Source organism: Saccopteryx leptura, chromosome 3 (genome assembly GCF_036850995.1).
Source record: "Saccopteryx leptura isolate mSacLep1 chromosome 3, mSacLep1_pri_phased_curated, whole genome shotgun sequence".
Classification (NCBI taxonomy): Eukaryota; Metazoa; Chordata; class Mammalia; order Chiroptera; family Emballonuridae; genus Saccopteryx; species Saccopteryx leptura.
Genome location: NC_089505.1, coordinates 288,288,126 through 288,304,448, shown reverse-complemented (window position 1 = coordinate 288,304,448; position 16,323 = coordinate 288,288,126). Strand labels below are relative to the sequence as shown.

The 16,323-nt window shown below is 47.1% G+C and overlaps 2 protein-coding genes across 4 annotated transcripts; both read right to left on the bottom strand.

Annotated features, from left to right (window-relative positions):
• Positions 1–5: 5 nt before the first annotated feature.
• Positions 6–3,835, bottom strand: PREB (prolactin regulatory element binding). 3 transcript variants are annotated; one of them, XM_066378677.1, is made up of 9 exons: positions 3,467–3,833; positions 2,743–2,935; positions 2,326–2,546; positions 2,058–2,138; positions 1,834–1,958; positions 1,460–1,633; positions 1,239–1,311; positions 890–1,049; positions 6–707 (listed from the first exon to the last, which is right to left on the bottom strand). In XM_066378677.1, the coding sequence occupies exons 1-9, from the start codon at positions 3,599–3,601 to the stop codon at positions 613–615; spliced, it is 1,257 nt and encodes a 418-aa protein (XP_066234774.1). In that variant the 5' UTR covers positions 3,602–3,833; the 3' UTR covers positions 6–612. The 3 variants fall into 3 exon arrangements, with proteins under 3 accessions (XP_066234774.1, XP_066234775.1, XP_066234776.1); XM_066378678.1 differs by having other exon boundaries at positions 2,743–2,868; positions 3,467–3,601; XM_066378679.1 differs by lacking the exon at positions 890–1,049 and having other exon boundaries at positions 3,467–3,835.
• A 1,674-nt stretch (positions 3,836–5,509) lies between these two features.
• On the bottom strand, positions 5,510–6,697 carry PRR30 (proline rich 30). The gene has a single exon (XM_066372414.1). It carries the CDS (start codon positions 6,695–6,697, stop codon positions 5,510–5,512), a length of 1,188 nt encoding a protein of 395 aa, XP_066228511.1.
• Positions 6,698–16,323: the final 9,626 nt, after the last annotated feature.

The window sequence follows — 16,323 nt, the reverse complement described above, 5'->3', positions numbered from 1 at the left end:
CTCAGTTCAGTCTTCCCTTGTTTATTAAATGTCACCTTCTCCTGTCGAAAGGGCTGAGGTTCATTTTCCCTTTTCTCAAGGCTAGGGGTAGGAACTTCCAACATATTTAGCCTGGCTGGCTTAGAGCTACCCAGCTGAACCCACAGATTACTGCCTGGGTCTTCCTTTTGCCTCCTTCCTTCCAACACCAAGTCCTAGGCCGGTGCTTGCTCCAGCAAACGCAAAGGGCTCATGTGAAGAGCAACTGGCCACAGGTTGTGAAGGGAGGAGGAGAAACAGATCGTTTCTGCAGGAAGGATAGCAGTGACTCCAGATTCTGGGGCATCTTCACATATTTCTTGAGACAAGGTAAGCTGAACTCTGGAGCCTCTGGTAGGCAAAAGAAAGGAGGCAGATGGTGTGGCCTGGACGGCAAACACTACTATCCTGGGTGGATCCAAAGATGATGAATGCAGGAGGGTCCCCAGAACTCAGAGTCACATGGGGCCACAGCCAGCTTTAACTGGGAAGGGCAGGCAGTTTCCATCAAGTCTCATCAAAGGCTACCTCAGCCGTGGACCCAGGTCCAGAAGGTGGCAGAGTCAAGGCTCCTGATCCCCTGGGAACAGGAGGCTAAAGGAAACCTGGAAAGGCACTCTGGAGCAGCAGGATGGTCATAATAATAAGTCCAACGCACAGCAGCAGCAGTAGCCACACAGGAACACTCCCTGCAAGGGATGGTAAGGGAAGAAGTCAGTGGGCAAAAGAGGCTTCACAGACCAAAGAACAGAACTCTCAACAGACTCCATTGAAGGAGGGGATAGATGATAAACAAGCAGCCCATTCTCCAGGAAGCAAATTTTTGCTACAGCGAAAGGTTGGGTAGTACCTGCCCACCCCAATGACTCACGTCGTGAGGGTAGCAGGTGCAGCTGGCAACGACTATCCACAGCCACAGAAAATAGGGCAGTTTCATGTGACCCAAGGAGCTCTGGACCACAACCCTTCTCAGGTAGAAAGGCCACATCCGTCACCACAATGCCATGGGCCTCCCTCACATAGTAGAGGCGCTGGGGACAGAAGGAGACAGTAAAGGAAGGCCCAAATTGAAAACATTCCTTCTGGAAAACATGCCCCCTGCTCCCAGAAGGCTTTCCCTCTATAGGCTGGGCCAGCCCCCCTCCTGCACTCAGGGTAGAAGCAGGCCTAAAGCCCCCACCCCAAATAGCTTCCAAGGCTGTGCCCACCTCTACCATTACCTGAAGAGAGAAAGCTATGTAGATGGCAACAGATCCAGTGACTGTGCCCAGGCCTAGGAAGGTGCCCGATTCACTGCAACAAATAGCAAAATGGTCATTGTCTTGGAGGCCTAAGCAGCAACACTTATTCACCAACAACGGTCCTCAGGGACTCGGGCAGGATTCCTTCTGGAGCTCCTCCAGCCACCCTCACACCCAGCCAAGCCAGCAGTGTCTCAGACCTGACACTAAGGCAGGAAATGACTTCATTGCCACAGGGTTTGGTCCGAAGAGGCAGGAAGGTAGAGCCATCCCAGGCTGTGAGGTAGCAAGGTGGGGGCTGGCGCAGACGCTTGTGGGGAATCTGTACTGTGAAGAGTCGCAGTCCAGCAGGCTGGTCTGGAACCTGCCCAAACCTGGGGGCCAGGTGAGAAACTGTTCGGCTCCTGTGGCCTGCCCAGCGCTCCTCAAGAGTTTGTACCCTCCGGCACCCTGGTCAGGTCCAAGGTAATATCTGCCAGGGCTATCATCCTCCCCAGCATCCCCCAAGTCTTCTCCCACTCCCCTACCACATCTAGGGTGAGCCTCTTTTAGCCACCCTCCAGGATCTTCACACCTGCAGGCCTGGTAGCGGTAAGGCGTGTTAGAAAAGGTGGGTCCATTCTCTTGCCAGTGCAGCTGTGTCACCAGCTGATCCTTCTGCCACACGAAGGCCTTAAGGTCCCAGCCCACAGTTACCAACTAGTCAGGAATCAAGATCCCAAGGAGGGACAATTAGGAGAGCCACTTACAGAACAAACAGCATAATCATCTACTTTCTCCACCCTCTCACCTCCTCACCTTGCCATCAGGCCCCAAAGCCAGGTCTTCAATCTCCCCTTCATGGGCTTTGAACTCCAGCACTTTCTCTAGGCTGGGTATCTGCAGCCAAAGCACCACCATGGTTAGCCCCGGGACCCAGCAAGAGTGCAATGATCTCCACCCTCTTCTCTTCTAATGACCCCTCAGTGCAGACTTCACTCACAAGTTCCCAGAACCCTGTTCAATTTCTCACAATTCTGGCCTTGTTGCTATTGACATGCATCCTCCCTAGTCCCCCAAACCATACCTTCCAGACACGAACATGGCCATCTGTCCCTCCAGTGGCAAGCAGGGTATTATCGTGGTTGTAGCATACAACTTTCTGTAGTGGATCAGGGCTGAAGTCTGTCTGCACTGCCTGCAAATTCTCTACTCTCAGTTCTACCCCCTCCTGGTGGGTTTCAGCTCCAGATTTCTTCTCTGTTGGGGCCACCCCCTTTCTTTGCCGAGGCCCCTGCTCCTTGGAACCTGCAACACAAATGGCCCACCGGATTCCAGGCTTCTTTAGTAAGTAACACTAAACCCCCCTCTACGTGGCTGGTGGACATCCAGCTTCCCGCCTGCTACAATAACCCCACTTCCAGCCCCACTTCTTTGGAGAACGAGATGAGCATGATCCTACTCATTTAACCTTTGCCCCAAAGCTAGACAGCCGGCTTCTCACCTGCCTTCTCTGCCTTGTTCTTGTCCTTCTGCTGGTGGATCTGGAAGCGCAGGAGCTGACAGTGGGCATCCTGTCCTGCAGCAAGGATGTTACCAGCCAGCGCCAAGTTCATAGTAGCCCGTGTCTCTGTGTCATGGGAGTGTAGCAAGGAGGCGCTCAGGCGCCCGTTAATCTGCTCTAGCTGCAGAAAATGCTGTGAGAGAGGCAACCAGGATGAGCAAGGTTCAGGGGTGCCCGTCATGGGCCAACTTGCTTCCTATGGCCTGTTACCCTACTTTCTAGTTCACAAGGCTTTCTTCAATCCTTCACCCTCTGCTTTTTTTGAACCTCACAGGTCCGTTCAGCAGGCAGGGTTGGAGTTATTACCTCCAGTTTATAGAGTCACAGGGTTACGCTGAGAAGAGTAAAGAAAACCTAGCCTAAGGGGCCAAACACAGACAGGCAGACAAGTCTACGCAGCCTCCCCGGAATAAGCCAGAATAAGATCCCCGGTCGAGCTGAAGCGCCTAAGCCTCGCTGTGTGCAGTTTTCACTTTATTTTGGGAGTCTCTCAATCACCCTGTGACTAAGTTCAAGGCTGAAATTCGCGTCGGGATGCCGGCTTGCTGGGGATTCCCACTCAGTCGGGGCAGGGTTGGAATGGCGGTGCGGGCCGCCCCGCGACCCTCCCGGAATCGCCCTCAGCCCACGGGGTGACCCGGCCAGAGTGGAACCGCGCTCTTACCACTCCATTCTTTATGCCCGTCTTGGCGGCGCCTCCTCCGCCTGCAGCTATGAGCAGCCCCGTGCTGGGGTCGACCTGCAGCGCGTACAACGGGAATGGGGCCCGGTACAGCTCTGGTGCCCGGCGCCGACCCATCCCGCTCGCCGCGCGCTTCACTGTCCGCACCCCGGCTCCCGGGACATGCCGCGCCCGGCCTTCGACTCTTGCCCCGGCCGCTGTTGAACTTGGTTCGGTCGTCGCCGGGAGGACTTCTGACCCCTCGCACAGCCGCGAGGTCGCTCCAACTCGACCCACACACACACTAAACCGTATCCTGCCCGCGGCCGTCTAACCCGGTCTCTCTGACGCTCAGTACGCAGGCGCATCCACCCGGCTCTCCTCGCGCAGGCGCAGTACCGCCGATACGCGTCAGCAATAACCGGTCGCGGAGAGACCGAACACCTTCGCCAGGATTCCGTTCTCTGTCCGACTGTGACAGCGGCCTCCGCCATCTTTTTGAGGGGCAGAGCGCTGTTGCATCACCAGAACTTCCTTGGTGATTCCGAAGGAGGGGGAAAGATATTAAAGGTTAAGAGAGGCTAATAAACCTTTAATAAAGACATCCTTGGATTGGAAATCCTACCTTCAAGACTGATACGGAACTCATACAAGCGCAGCCTTGTCCCAGAGAGGGAGTGGTTTAGCTCAAGTTCACACACGAAAAATAGGATCTATGTCTCTTGCCTCTTATAAGGAGTCAGTGGGGCTTTAATACAAACATGGCTCAAATCCCGAATCCACCGCTTCCCTAGTTTGATGAAGCGATTTGCCTTAAGACCTATCCATGGTTGGCAGCCACAGGACCTGGCCATTCTCGTGGCTCCGACCTTGCTCCTGTACTCAAGGGTTTGTGGTTGGGGGCTTGGGGGCGGCCCCTCTGACATCCTCACAGGCAGGCAACCGGCCCTCAGCCGGACAGATCTTGTTTTTGTCTGACACCCCATCTTCCAGAAGGGGCCCTTGGGTCTCTGATCTCCAATGTGAGGGTCCCCATGGTTTTCTGCAAGTGAATACTAGGAGTGCCCTCACCTGCAAGGTGACACTTCCTATTGCTCCTGTGGCCTCATCAATATGCATCCTTGTTAACCTAAGGTACACCCAGAGTAAGGGACCCAGCAGCTTCATCTTTGGGGATACCATTATCTCACCAAACTGAATTAAATGTGTGAAGGTGTCGCCAGAGAAGACCGGAATCCCTGAGGCTTCTCCCTCCTTGGTTCTTGTCACACTCACAAGAAAGTATTCAGATGAGAGATGGTGCAGCATTCAAGCAAAGCAGTTTATCAAGCAAAGCTATACCCTTGGCACAAGGCACAAGTGGGCAAACTCAGCCAGTCTGAGCAAACTGCCTGTTGGGGTCTTAGGAGTTATTCTTAGCTTCAAGGCTTTGTTTCCCTGTTATTAGAACTAACATAGGTTTCAAGGCTCCCTTTCCCTGATAAGCCGTTTGAATATTTGGTGATTTTTATGTTGGTTGGAAGATCTTAAGACTGCTGACTCCCTCATTCAGTGGGTGAGATAAATTCCTCCCCCCCCTCCTTTTTCCTATCCTGATAACTGTCTATCCTACCTAACAAAGGGTCAGCCAGAGCCCTCTGCACATCTCAGGTGCTCAGGCCTTGTGGGCCTAATGCCATTTTCAGATACATGGCATCACTCTCCCTGGCCACTATGTTTCCTTTGACCCTCTCCCAGCTCTTATTTGGTTCTGGCCACCCTGTAGGTACTCATTGTGTCTGCTCAGCAGGACACAAACACAAGTTTTGCATGGTTAGGCTTTATTGGATACTTGAAGGTTGAAAGGGGCCTCGGATGCCCTTCGTCCTCTTCAGCTAGGAGACAGAAGACTCCACAAGGGATTCCCAGGGTTCAGGGCTGGAGAACACACCTGACCACCAGCCAGCCAGCCCTTCAGGGCATCTCGAGCACTTCCCGAGATCTGGGGCCTGGTAGGGATGGTAGGGTTCGGAGGAGGTGCTCCAGGGAGCCTCCGTGGCTCTAGAACTAGAGTGGCAACTTTTGGAGAATGGCCTCTGGAGAGCCAGGCCACTTTGGAGCAGAGGAAAGCTTGGGCTTCAGGCAGCCAGTGGCCTGTCTTGATGCCTGAGGGGGAGGCCCTGAACATCGAGTGGAGTTTGGTGATTGAGGGCCTGCAGACCTGAGGATCCCAGTCTGGGAGGGTATTCCTGGGACTGAATCTTCCCAGGCCTGAGCCACTCGAGCTGCTGGGGCCTGAGATGCCTGAGTTTGATACCCATGGGCCTGAGGGGGCTTGGCCTGAGGTCCTACTTCCTCTGGGTTTTTTTCTGGCAACAGATGCAAAGCTCTGGCCTGGCCACGGGACAGGCGGAGGCCAAAGCCGATGCCTATGCGGAGTGGTCTGGATTCCTGGACCCGTGCACTGGGCAGTAGCTGTGGGAAGGCAAGCAGCCGGGGACCAGTCCTGTCCTTGGGAATGGGGCAAGAGGGACTGCGAGGCCGGAGACACACCAGGCATATAGGATACTCCACAACTGGAGGCTGGCCGGTTCTGCCTAGCCACAGGTTCTGCAAAATCAGTAACCGTAGGTCGTGTGCGATGCGGCGGTGCCCCAGGTGAACCACCAGGGCCTTGGCCAGGGCTCCTGGGTGCCTGAACTCGGCAGGGTCCTTCTCGCTTGCCACACATCCCCCTACCACCCCAGATGACGTGGTGTCCTGGTACTGATGCCTATTAGAAGGGACCCCAGAAGAAGGGAGGCTGGGGCTTGGGGAAGTAAGAGTAGAGCTAGGTAGGTCTTTGGGGTGGGGAACAGACTGGTAGTGTGGGAGAGGGGAGTTCTGAGGCTGAGAGGAATTGGTGGAGTAAGTAGGGGGAGGAGAGGAGTATAGCAGGTGGGAAGGAGAGGAGGAGCGTGGAAGGGGAAGAGACTGGTAATTCTGATGAAAGAAAGTGGGGGAACTTGGGAGAGAGGAAGAATAAGGATGTAGGACAAAGTCAGAATCTGAGTCAGAAGAGTAGAAATGGGAGCCAGGAGAGCAGGACTGTGAAAGAGTGGAACAAGGTGGCTGGGAGGAAGGGAGAGATTTCTGGGGAGACAGAGGCTGAAGGTTGTGGGAAGGGGAGTCCACAAGTTGTGAGGGGCTCTGAGGAGGACGCCCAGGGGTCGCCGAGTTCTGTAGCAGCACTTGGTCCTTGTTTTGAGACCACATTGCCTTGAATCCTTGAATCTGGGAAGGACAGGGTGTCAAGACCAGAGTTTAGAGACCTGGCAGAGTCAGCACCAATATCTCTGAGGCAAGTTGTAGCTAAGAAACCAAGGCCTTCTGTGCGCAGAATGTGTGGCTCCACCCTGGTATTGGTGCGGCTATTGTTTACAGCCTAGGAGACACCCAGCCCACTAGCACCAGGCTGTCTGGGTGTTCAGGCAGGAGCTTGGATCTAAACTTGGCTTCTCACGTCTTCGCAGTCAGCCATTGATGAGGGATGTATAGGAAGGGAGAATCAGAGATGCGTCTTGGGAACTTCGGGACAGCGGCAACTATCTGAATTGGCCAGGGAGGAAGACATGGCCCACAGGACCTGTAGAGGAGGAAACAGAACCCAAGACATTGGGAGAATCGGTCCATTTCTGGCTCTCCCTCAGGGGCCAGATCCAGGCCGGTTCACAAACGCACGTCACCTTTGTGGTCAGAAGAGCTGGTAAAATGTTCCAGGGAACATTTTAGAGCAGAGAAGGAGAGGAGAGGGAGGGGAGGAGGGAGACTAGGGTGGAGTTGGAGAAGAAGGTTTGGGGTATGGAAGCTGAGATGGGAGTAGGAATTGGGGGTGTTCTGGTGCTGTAAGCTCTTACCCATGAAGGTTCCTCTGAGCTATATTTCACAGGACACTTCAGCAATGAGGGGACCTGGGAGAAAGAGGAACAGTCACCAAAGAGCGGATCCATCCCTCCCTGCCCCCAGTGTCTTATACTCACTCTGACCCAGATTTCTGTCAGCCTCGCCTTCAGTCCTCCTCCGACCAGGCGGAGGTCTTCTTGACAGGCTTTTGTCTTCCTAAACCTGAATCAGGGATTCTGCCAGCATCCTGGTTTTCTGCCACTCTGGTTCCCTTGACACTTTGTTGCCTCTAATGCTGATGTCCTCTGGCCCAGCCTAGCCCTGGCCGAGAACGCTTATCACCTAGCAGCAGCAGGAGCACTGGGTTAGCTGATGAAAGCCTCTAAGAGACAGGGACTTTGTCTAGGGGTGGCATTCCTGCCCCTCTTGGGAGCCAGGAGCCCCATTCCCTGGGGGAAGTTCTCCATGACATCTAGTGCCTATGTCACAAAGGTCAGGTGCTGACATCATAGACCCTCCATCCACCTCAAGGCTCTGGGACCTTCATTCAGAGATCACCCAAAGGCTAGCCCTTGACAACACTGAAGCAGACGAACTTCTTTGGGGCACTCAGTCTCATCTTCAGGCCCTAGTTACCAGCTCTGCTCTCTGCCATATTCCACTTCCTCTACCCAGAGTACACAGACGATCTGGGCTGGGCCCTTCCTTTAACTTCTTATTTTCTCTTGCTTTTTGAGCAAGGCTCATGTTCCACACGAACCTCCATCCCCCTTAGGATATGCTTATATGTTTCAATAACTATTTTCTTAACAGCTTTATAGAGATACAATTTATATACCATACAACCCACTCATTAAATGCCAATTAACTGTTTTCTAGTATACTCACAGAGTTGGGCAACCATCAACACAATCTAAATTAGAACATTTTTGTACCTCCCAAAAAGAAATCCTGTCCCTATTAGCAGTCACTTCTCATTCTTCCCTCCCCTCAGACCTTGGAAACTATAAATCTACTTTCTGTTTCTATGGATTTGCATATTCTAGGCATTTCATGTAAATGGAATCATACAATATGTGGCCTTTTGTGTCTGTCTTGTTTCATTTTGCAAAATGCTTTCAGAGTTCATTCATGTTGTAGCATGTATCATTATTTTATTCCTTTTTATTGTCAAATAACATTCCTTCAAATGCATATATTTTGTTTTCTCATTCGTCAATTGATGGACATTTCGTGGTTTTTATGTATACTTTTTTGGTGATTATGAACAATGCTGCTATGAACATCCTTGTAAATATTTCAAATTGGCATATATTTTCATTTATTTTGAGTAGATAGACACCTCAGAATGGGTTGTTGAGTTACATGATGAGTTTATGTTTAAAATTTTGACAAACGACCCTGGCTGGTTGGCTCAGTGGTAGAGCGTCGGCCTGGCATGCAGGAGTCCTGGGTTCAATTCCCGGCCAGGGCACACAGGAGAAGCGCCCATCTGCTTCTCCACCCCTCCCCCTCTCCTTCCTCTCTGTCTCTCTCTTCCCCTCCTGCAGCCAAGGCTCCATTGGAGCAAAATTGGCCTGGGCACTGAGGATGGCTCTGTGGCCTCTGCCTCAGGTGCTGGAATGGCTCTGGTTGCAACAGAGCAACTCCCTAGATGGGCAGAGCATCGGCCCCTGGTGGGCGTGCCTGGTGGATCCCGGTTGGGCACATGCGGGAGTCTGTCTGACTGCCTCCCTGTTTCCAACTTCAGAAAAAACAAAAAATAAATAAATAAATAAAAATAAAATTTTGATAAACTGTCAAATTTTCTTTCAAATTAGCTATACCATTTATTTGTTTGTTTTTGTTTTTTGTATAATTTTTCAATCCCACCAACAAGGAAGGAAGGCTCTAACTTGTCCTATCCTCACCAACACATGCTATTGTCTGTCTTTTTTTTAGCCATTCTAGTGGGTATGAAGGAGTAGAATATTGTGGTTTTCATTTATATTTTCCTAATGAAAAGATCATCTTTTCATGTGCTTGTTGGCTATTTGTTTATGTTCTTTGGAGAAATATCTATTTGACCCATCTTTTAATTAAGTTTATGTGTTATTGTTGAATTTTAAGAGTTTCTACATATTCTGGATATAAGTCCCTTTTTCAGGGATATGATTTGCAAATTATTTTCTTCATTTCTCTGGGTTATCCTTTTATTTACTTTTTGTGTGTGTGACAGAGACAGAGAGAGGGACAGATAGGGACAGACAGACAGGAAGGGTGAGATACGAGAAGCATCAATTCTTTGTTGTGGCTCCTTAGTCTCCTTAGTTGTTTATTCATTGTTTTCTCATATGTGCCTTGACCAGGGGGCTACAGTAGAGCGAGTGACCCCTTGTTCAAGCCAGTGACCTTGGGCTCAAGCCAGCGACCTTAGGCTTCAAGTCAGAGACCTTTGGGCTCAAGCCAGTGACCATGAGGTCATGTCTATGATCCCATGCTCATGTTAGCGACCCTGCACTGTTGAGCCCATGCTCAAGCTGGGCAACCTCGGGGTTTCGAACCTGGGTGCACTGTGTCCCAGTCCAATGCTCTAGTCACTGTGCCACCACTTGTTCAGGCTCCTTTTACTTTCTTGATGGTCTCCTTTGATGCACAAACATTTTTTAATTTGATGAGTTCAATTTATCTATTCTTTTTTTTCCCCTTGCTTGCTTTTGGTCTTTTATCTAAGAAACCTTTGCCTCACCCAAGGTCACAAAGATTTGCTGTGTTTTATTCTCAGACATTTTAGTTTTAGCTCTTACATTTAGGTCTGTGATTCATTTTGAGATAATTTTTGTACATGGTGTGAGTTAGGCTCTTGGCATCCAAGTTGAAAAAGTGACATTGTTTCTAAAAATTTTTTTATTAAATTTATTCAGGTGACATTGGTTAATAAAACCATACAGGTTTCATCTGACCTGTGGTGGCACAGTGGATAAAGCCTCCACCTGGAACGCTGAGGTCACCAGTTCAAAGCCCTAGGCTTGCCCAGTCAAGGCACATACAACAAGAAATCAATGGCCTGACCAGGCGGTGGCGCAGTGGATAGAGCATCGGACTGGGATGCGGAAGAACCCAGGTTCGAGACCCCGAGCTCGCCAGCTTGAGTGCGGGCTCATCTGGTTTGAGCAAAGCTCACCAGCTTGGACCCAAGGTCGCTGGCTCCAGCAAGGGGTTACTCGGTCTGGTGAAGGCCCGCAGTCAAGGCACATATGAGAAAGCAATCAATGAACAACTAAGGCATCGCAATGTGCAATGAGAAACTAATGATTGATGCTTCTCATCTCTCCGTTCCTGTCTGTCTGTTCCTGTCTATCCCTCTCTCTGACTCTCTCTCTGTCTCTGAAAAAAAAAAAAAGAAAGAAATCAATGAACAACTGAAGTGAAGCAGCTATGAATGATACTTCTCATTCCCCCACCCCTCTCTCTCTCCTCTCTGTAAAATCAATAAATAAAATCTTTTAAAAAATCATACAAGTTTCAGGTATACAACTCCATAACACATCATCTGTACACTGTGTGTGTTCACCACCCTAAGGCAAGTCCTCCTCTGTCACCATCTATGCTGGGGAACAGTGACATTGTAAGGCAGTTGTTTGAGTTTGCTATTTGTTTCCTGTTGTAGATGCTATCTACCACATACTCTTCCCATCCCCCACTTCTCCAACCCTGAATAAGAACATTGTGTTCTATTTCTTTAAAATGCTATATATAGCATGTTCTCTCCAGAAACTTTTAAATGTTTTTTGAAAGGATGAATAAATAAGTAAACGGATGGTTATCAAAGACAACTTGACCTATGCACTTTCCTATTTTTGTTTCTTCCGTGTTTGGGTTGTACATTATAATATAGTAAGAAGGGGCAGGGCCTGACCTGTGGTGGCGCAGTGGATAAAATGTCAACCTGGAATGCTAAGTCACTGGTTCAAAACCCTGCACTTGTCTGGTCAAGGCACATATGGGAGTTGATGCTTCCTGCTCCTCCCCCCTTTCTCTCTCTCTCTCTCTCTCTCTCTCTTTCTCTTCTCTAAAATGAATTTAAAAGGGGGGGGCAGGAAGGGATTGCTTACAGAACTACCTTTAGTATGTTTAGAGAAATCATGATTATAAGATAGGTGTTAGACAATTGCAGATAAGTAAACATTTAAAAAGGGTAATGAGGAGCCACTGAGCCATTTCACCCGCAGGTGTTGTAAAGTACCAAAGGCTACAGAATTAATATTAATATTTTAGGAGGCTTGGAGAACATTTTATTAATTTGGATTAAGGTGTACAGAGAAATTGTGAGAATAGTCTCTGTACTGTGTGATTGGCATAACCAGGATGGCCCTTGGCATTGTATTGTAAATGCAAGGGGAGGAAAACATGGATTCCCAGACATTCCACCACACCTGTGGGGAAAGGGGTGAATGGTTAGCCAGGTGCAGGAAGAGAAAAGTCAAAATAAACCTTTTCTTATAGCAATGAGTCATTTGCGGGCATTTGTCCCCACCGAAACTACCTCTCCTATGTAAATGCGTGTGTGACTCTGGACAGAGAGATAGCAGATAAACACTAGATAATATAGGAATGCCTTTAATATGTAAAGAGACATCTTTCTACCATTGTGTTGGCTTGTAAATTTTGTTTTCTCCAAAATGATGTATGGTTTGCAAATTGAACGTGGTCCTATCATGTTAAAGGACATATGACTATAACCAATAGCGGTAAGGGGCTCCTAATTGCAATTTTTGCTTCTGTACTTCCCACTTACAAAACTATAAAAACTAAGTAGAACAAAGGGCCAGCGCGCTCTCCATCAGATTTCTGTCGGAGTTCCGCCGCTTGGCCAAGCTAGACCATAAAGCTTTGATGTGTAAACAACGGACCTTGCTCCTGTCTTCCATATTTCGGGTCCCTCCAAATTTGGATTAACAGGTAAGTACATAAATTATAGAATCTTAAATCAGCCAGTGTCTAGTTGCTTGCCAAGAAAATTTGAAACTGGATTCCTAAACAAAATATACGTGATCTCTTAGAAAGGAAATGGATGATCATAGTGTACAGAGTGGTTCACGTAAAACAACGTTTAGAGAACTTACAGCCAACTGAAAGTTGCACTATTCATGGAGGATATGTTCTAAGACCTGCAGTGGATGCCTGAAACTGAACCATATGTGTGGATGTGAAGAGATTGGAATCCTTGTGTACTGTTCTTGGGAATCTGAAGTAGTGTGCTACTATGGAAAACAGTATAGCAGTTCCTCAAAAAATTAAAAATCAAATCAATGTATGATTCAGCAATTTCACTTCTGGGTATGTACACAAAAGAATCCAAAGCAGAGTCTCAACGATATATTTGTACATGTATATTCATAGCAGCATTTATCACAATAGCCAAAAAGTGGAAACAACCCAAATGTCCATAGAAAATAAATGGATAAACAAAATGTGATTATACATACAATGGAGTATTATTCAGCCTTAGAAAGGAAGGAAATTCTGATACATGCTGCAATATGTATGCGCCTTGCAGACATGCTAAGTGAAACAAGCCAGTCACAAAAGGACAAATACTGTGGGATTTTCCTCATACGAGGTACTTAGAGTAGTTAAATTCATTGAGACAGAAAGTTCAGTGAAGGTTGCCAGGTGCTGGAGGTAGGGACAAAAGGGAGTTGTCATTAATGAATACAGAAGTTCAGTTTTGCAAGATGATAAATGTTCTGTGGATGGATGGAGATGATGTTTTTTCACAACAATGTAAATGTACTTAATGCCACTGAATTATATACTTGAAAATGGTACCTGTCCTTTTATTTATTTTAATCACAATCTTTAAATAAAATATTTTTAAAAGATATGTAATATTAAACTCAAAGGCTGGTCTTTAAAAAGATTGATAAACAAAGCATACTTCTGGCAACTATGCCAGAAGTGTCATACTTTTGTTCTGAATAAAGAACAAAAAGAGAGTGGGTGCAAATGAAATACAGAACAAAAAATAGAGGGATATATCTAGAGGCACAATGGAGAGGAGAAAATAATAAAAGAGGGTCCCCCCACCCCGTGGCCGGAAGTAGTGAAACTGACAGAGGACTTCTACAGACTAGAGGCGCTAGCAGAAGTATGAGTGGCTGTTCCAGATGGGGAGGGAGAAGGTTGCTTTTCCTGTCTTCTACCACTACTAGATGAAATAGATAAATTCATAGAAAAACATAAAGTACCAAATATTTACAAGAAGAAATAAGGAACTTAAAATCAACCAATAAAAACTAAAGAAATTGAGCCTGACCTGTGGTGGCGCAGTGGATCAAGCTTCGACCTGGAATGCTGAGGTCGCCGGTTCAAAATCCTGGGTTTGCCTGGTCAAGGCACATATGGGAGTTGATGCTTCCTGCTCCTCCCCCTGTTCTCTCTCTATCTCTCCATCTCTCTCTCTCTCCCCTGTCTCTCTAATAAAAATGAATAAATAAAATCTAAAAAAGTAAATTAAAAAAAAACTAAAGAAATTGAGATAGAAGTGAAAATTTCTTCTCTCTAGAAAAAAACCCCACAAAACCCATGCCCAGTGGTTTTACAGGTATATTTCACCAAACTTTCAAAAGAGTTAATTCCTACCTTATGTAAAAAGTTGTTTGAGAAAAGTGAAAAAGAGTGAAAGCTACACAGCTCACTGCATGAGGTTTGTGTAGGTTTGACTCCAAAACCAAATCATGACAGTAAAGCAAAAAAAATTATAATTTCATCACTTATGAAATAGTTGCAAAACCCTAAACACCATATTAAACTAAATGAATAAGACAGTGTAGTTAAAAAAATAAATCATAAGCAGATGGGATTATCACAGGAACTTAAAGAAGATTGTTCATTAGAAAATCTAAGGCCTGACCAGGCGGTGACGCAGTGGATGGAGCATCGGACTGGGATGAGGAAGACCCGGGTTCGAGACCCCGAGTTTGTCAGCTTGAGCGTGGGCTCATCTGGTTTGAGCAAAAGCTCACCAGCTTGGACCCAGGGTCGCTGGCTTGAGCAAGGAGTTACTCGGTCTGCTGAAGGCCCGCAGTCAAGGCATGTGTGGGAGAGCAATCAATGAACAATTAAGGTGTCCCAATGCACAACGAAAAACTAATGATCGATGCTTCTCATCTCTCCGTTCCTGTCTGTCTGTCCCTGTCTATCCCTCTCTCTGACTCTCTCTCTGTCTCTGTTAAAAAAGAAAAAGTAAAAAGAAAATCCAAGGACAGACTGAGGAAGAAAATCATGATTATCTCAATTGATGTTGAAAAACATTTGATAAAGTTCTGCACCTATTTATGATTTCATAAAAAAACCAAAATTCTCTTAGCAAACGAGGAATAGGGGGGTACTTAGGAAAGGTCATTTATAAAAAACCTACAAGCAAATCTTATGCTTACTGGAGAAGTTATAGATACAGTAAGATTAGGAGAAGAAAAGAGTGTCTACTAATCACAGTTTCTGGTTAACATAGTATTGGAAGCATTTGTTGATGCTCACAAAGGAAAAAAAACAAGAAATCTAAAGACTGGTGTCCTGGCCAGGTAGATTAGTTGGTTAGAGCATTGTCCCGACACGCCAAAATGATGGATTCAATCCCTAGTCAGGGCACATACAAGAATCAACTAATGAATGCATAAATAAGTGAAACAGCAAATCAATATCCCTCCCTCTCCCATTTATCCCTTCCTCTCTCTCTAAAATCAATAAAAGTATTTTTAAAAAGAAAAGAAATATAAAGATTGTAAAGAAAGAGATAAAACTGTCATTTTACATGCTTAAAAAAAACCCCAACAGAATTAACAGAGTATGAAAACTAATGAAGTTCAATAAGGTAGCTGGATTGAAGATAAACTTTTAAAATTTCAATGACATTTCTTTAGTAATTAAAAAAATTATTATTTTTTGTTGTTTTTGATTTTTACAGAGACAGAGAGAGAGTCAGAGAGAGGGACAGACAGGGACAGAAAGGAACGGAGAAATGAGAAGCATCAATCATCAGTTTTTCGTTGTGACATCTTAGTTCAGGGGTCCCCAAACTACGGCCTGCGGGCCGCATGCAGCCCCCTGAGGCCATTTATCCAGCCCCCACCGCACTTCTGGAAGGGGCACCTCTTTCATTGGTGGTACTGTAGGTGGCAGCATCGCTCACGTACAGTACTACTTCTGGTGACGCGGGACGCATGCCTCATGGCTCCAAAGAGCGTCATAGCACTTGTTACGGCTAGCAGTGACAAATATGGAACCGGACATTGACCATCTCATTAGCCAAAAGCAGGCCCATAGTTCCCATTGAAATACTGGTCAGTTTGTTGATTTAAATTTACTTGTTCTTTATTTTAAATATTGTATTTGTTCCCGTTTTGTTTTTTTACTTTAAAATAAGATATGTGCAGTGTGCTTAGGAATTTGTTCATAGTTTTTTTATAGTCCGGCCCTCCAACGGTCTGAGGGACAGTGAACTGGACCCCTATGTAAAAAGTTTGGGGACCCCTGCCTTAGTTGTTCATTGATTGCTTTCTTATATGTGCCTTGACTGCGGGCCTTCAGCAGACCGAGTAACCCCTTGCTGGAGCCAGCAACCTTGGGTCCAAGCTGGTGAGCCTTGCTCAAACCAGATGAGCCCACGCTCAAGCTGGCGACCTCGGGGTCTCAAACCTGGGTCCTCCGCATCCCAGTCTGACACTCTATCCACTGCGCCACTGCCTGGTCAGGCTTTATTTATTGTTTTTAAAGAGAGAGGAGAGGTGGGGAGAGAGACAAGAAGTATCAACTCATAGTTGCTTTACTCTAGTTGTTATTGGTTGCTTGTCATATGTGCCTTGACCAGGCAAGCCGAGGGTTTCAAACTGGCAACCTCGGCATTCCAGCTTGACAATCTATCCACTGCACCACCACAGGCCAGGCTTAATAACATTTCTTTATAGCAGCCATAGAACATGTAAGAATGAGAACATATGCAGAAGCAACAAAACCTA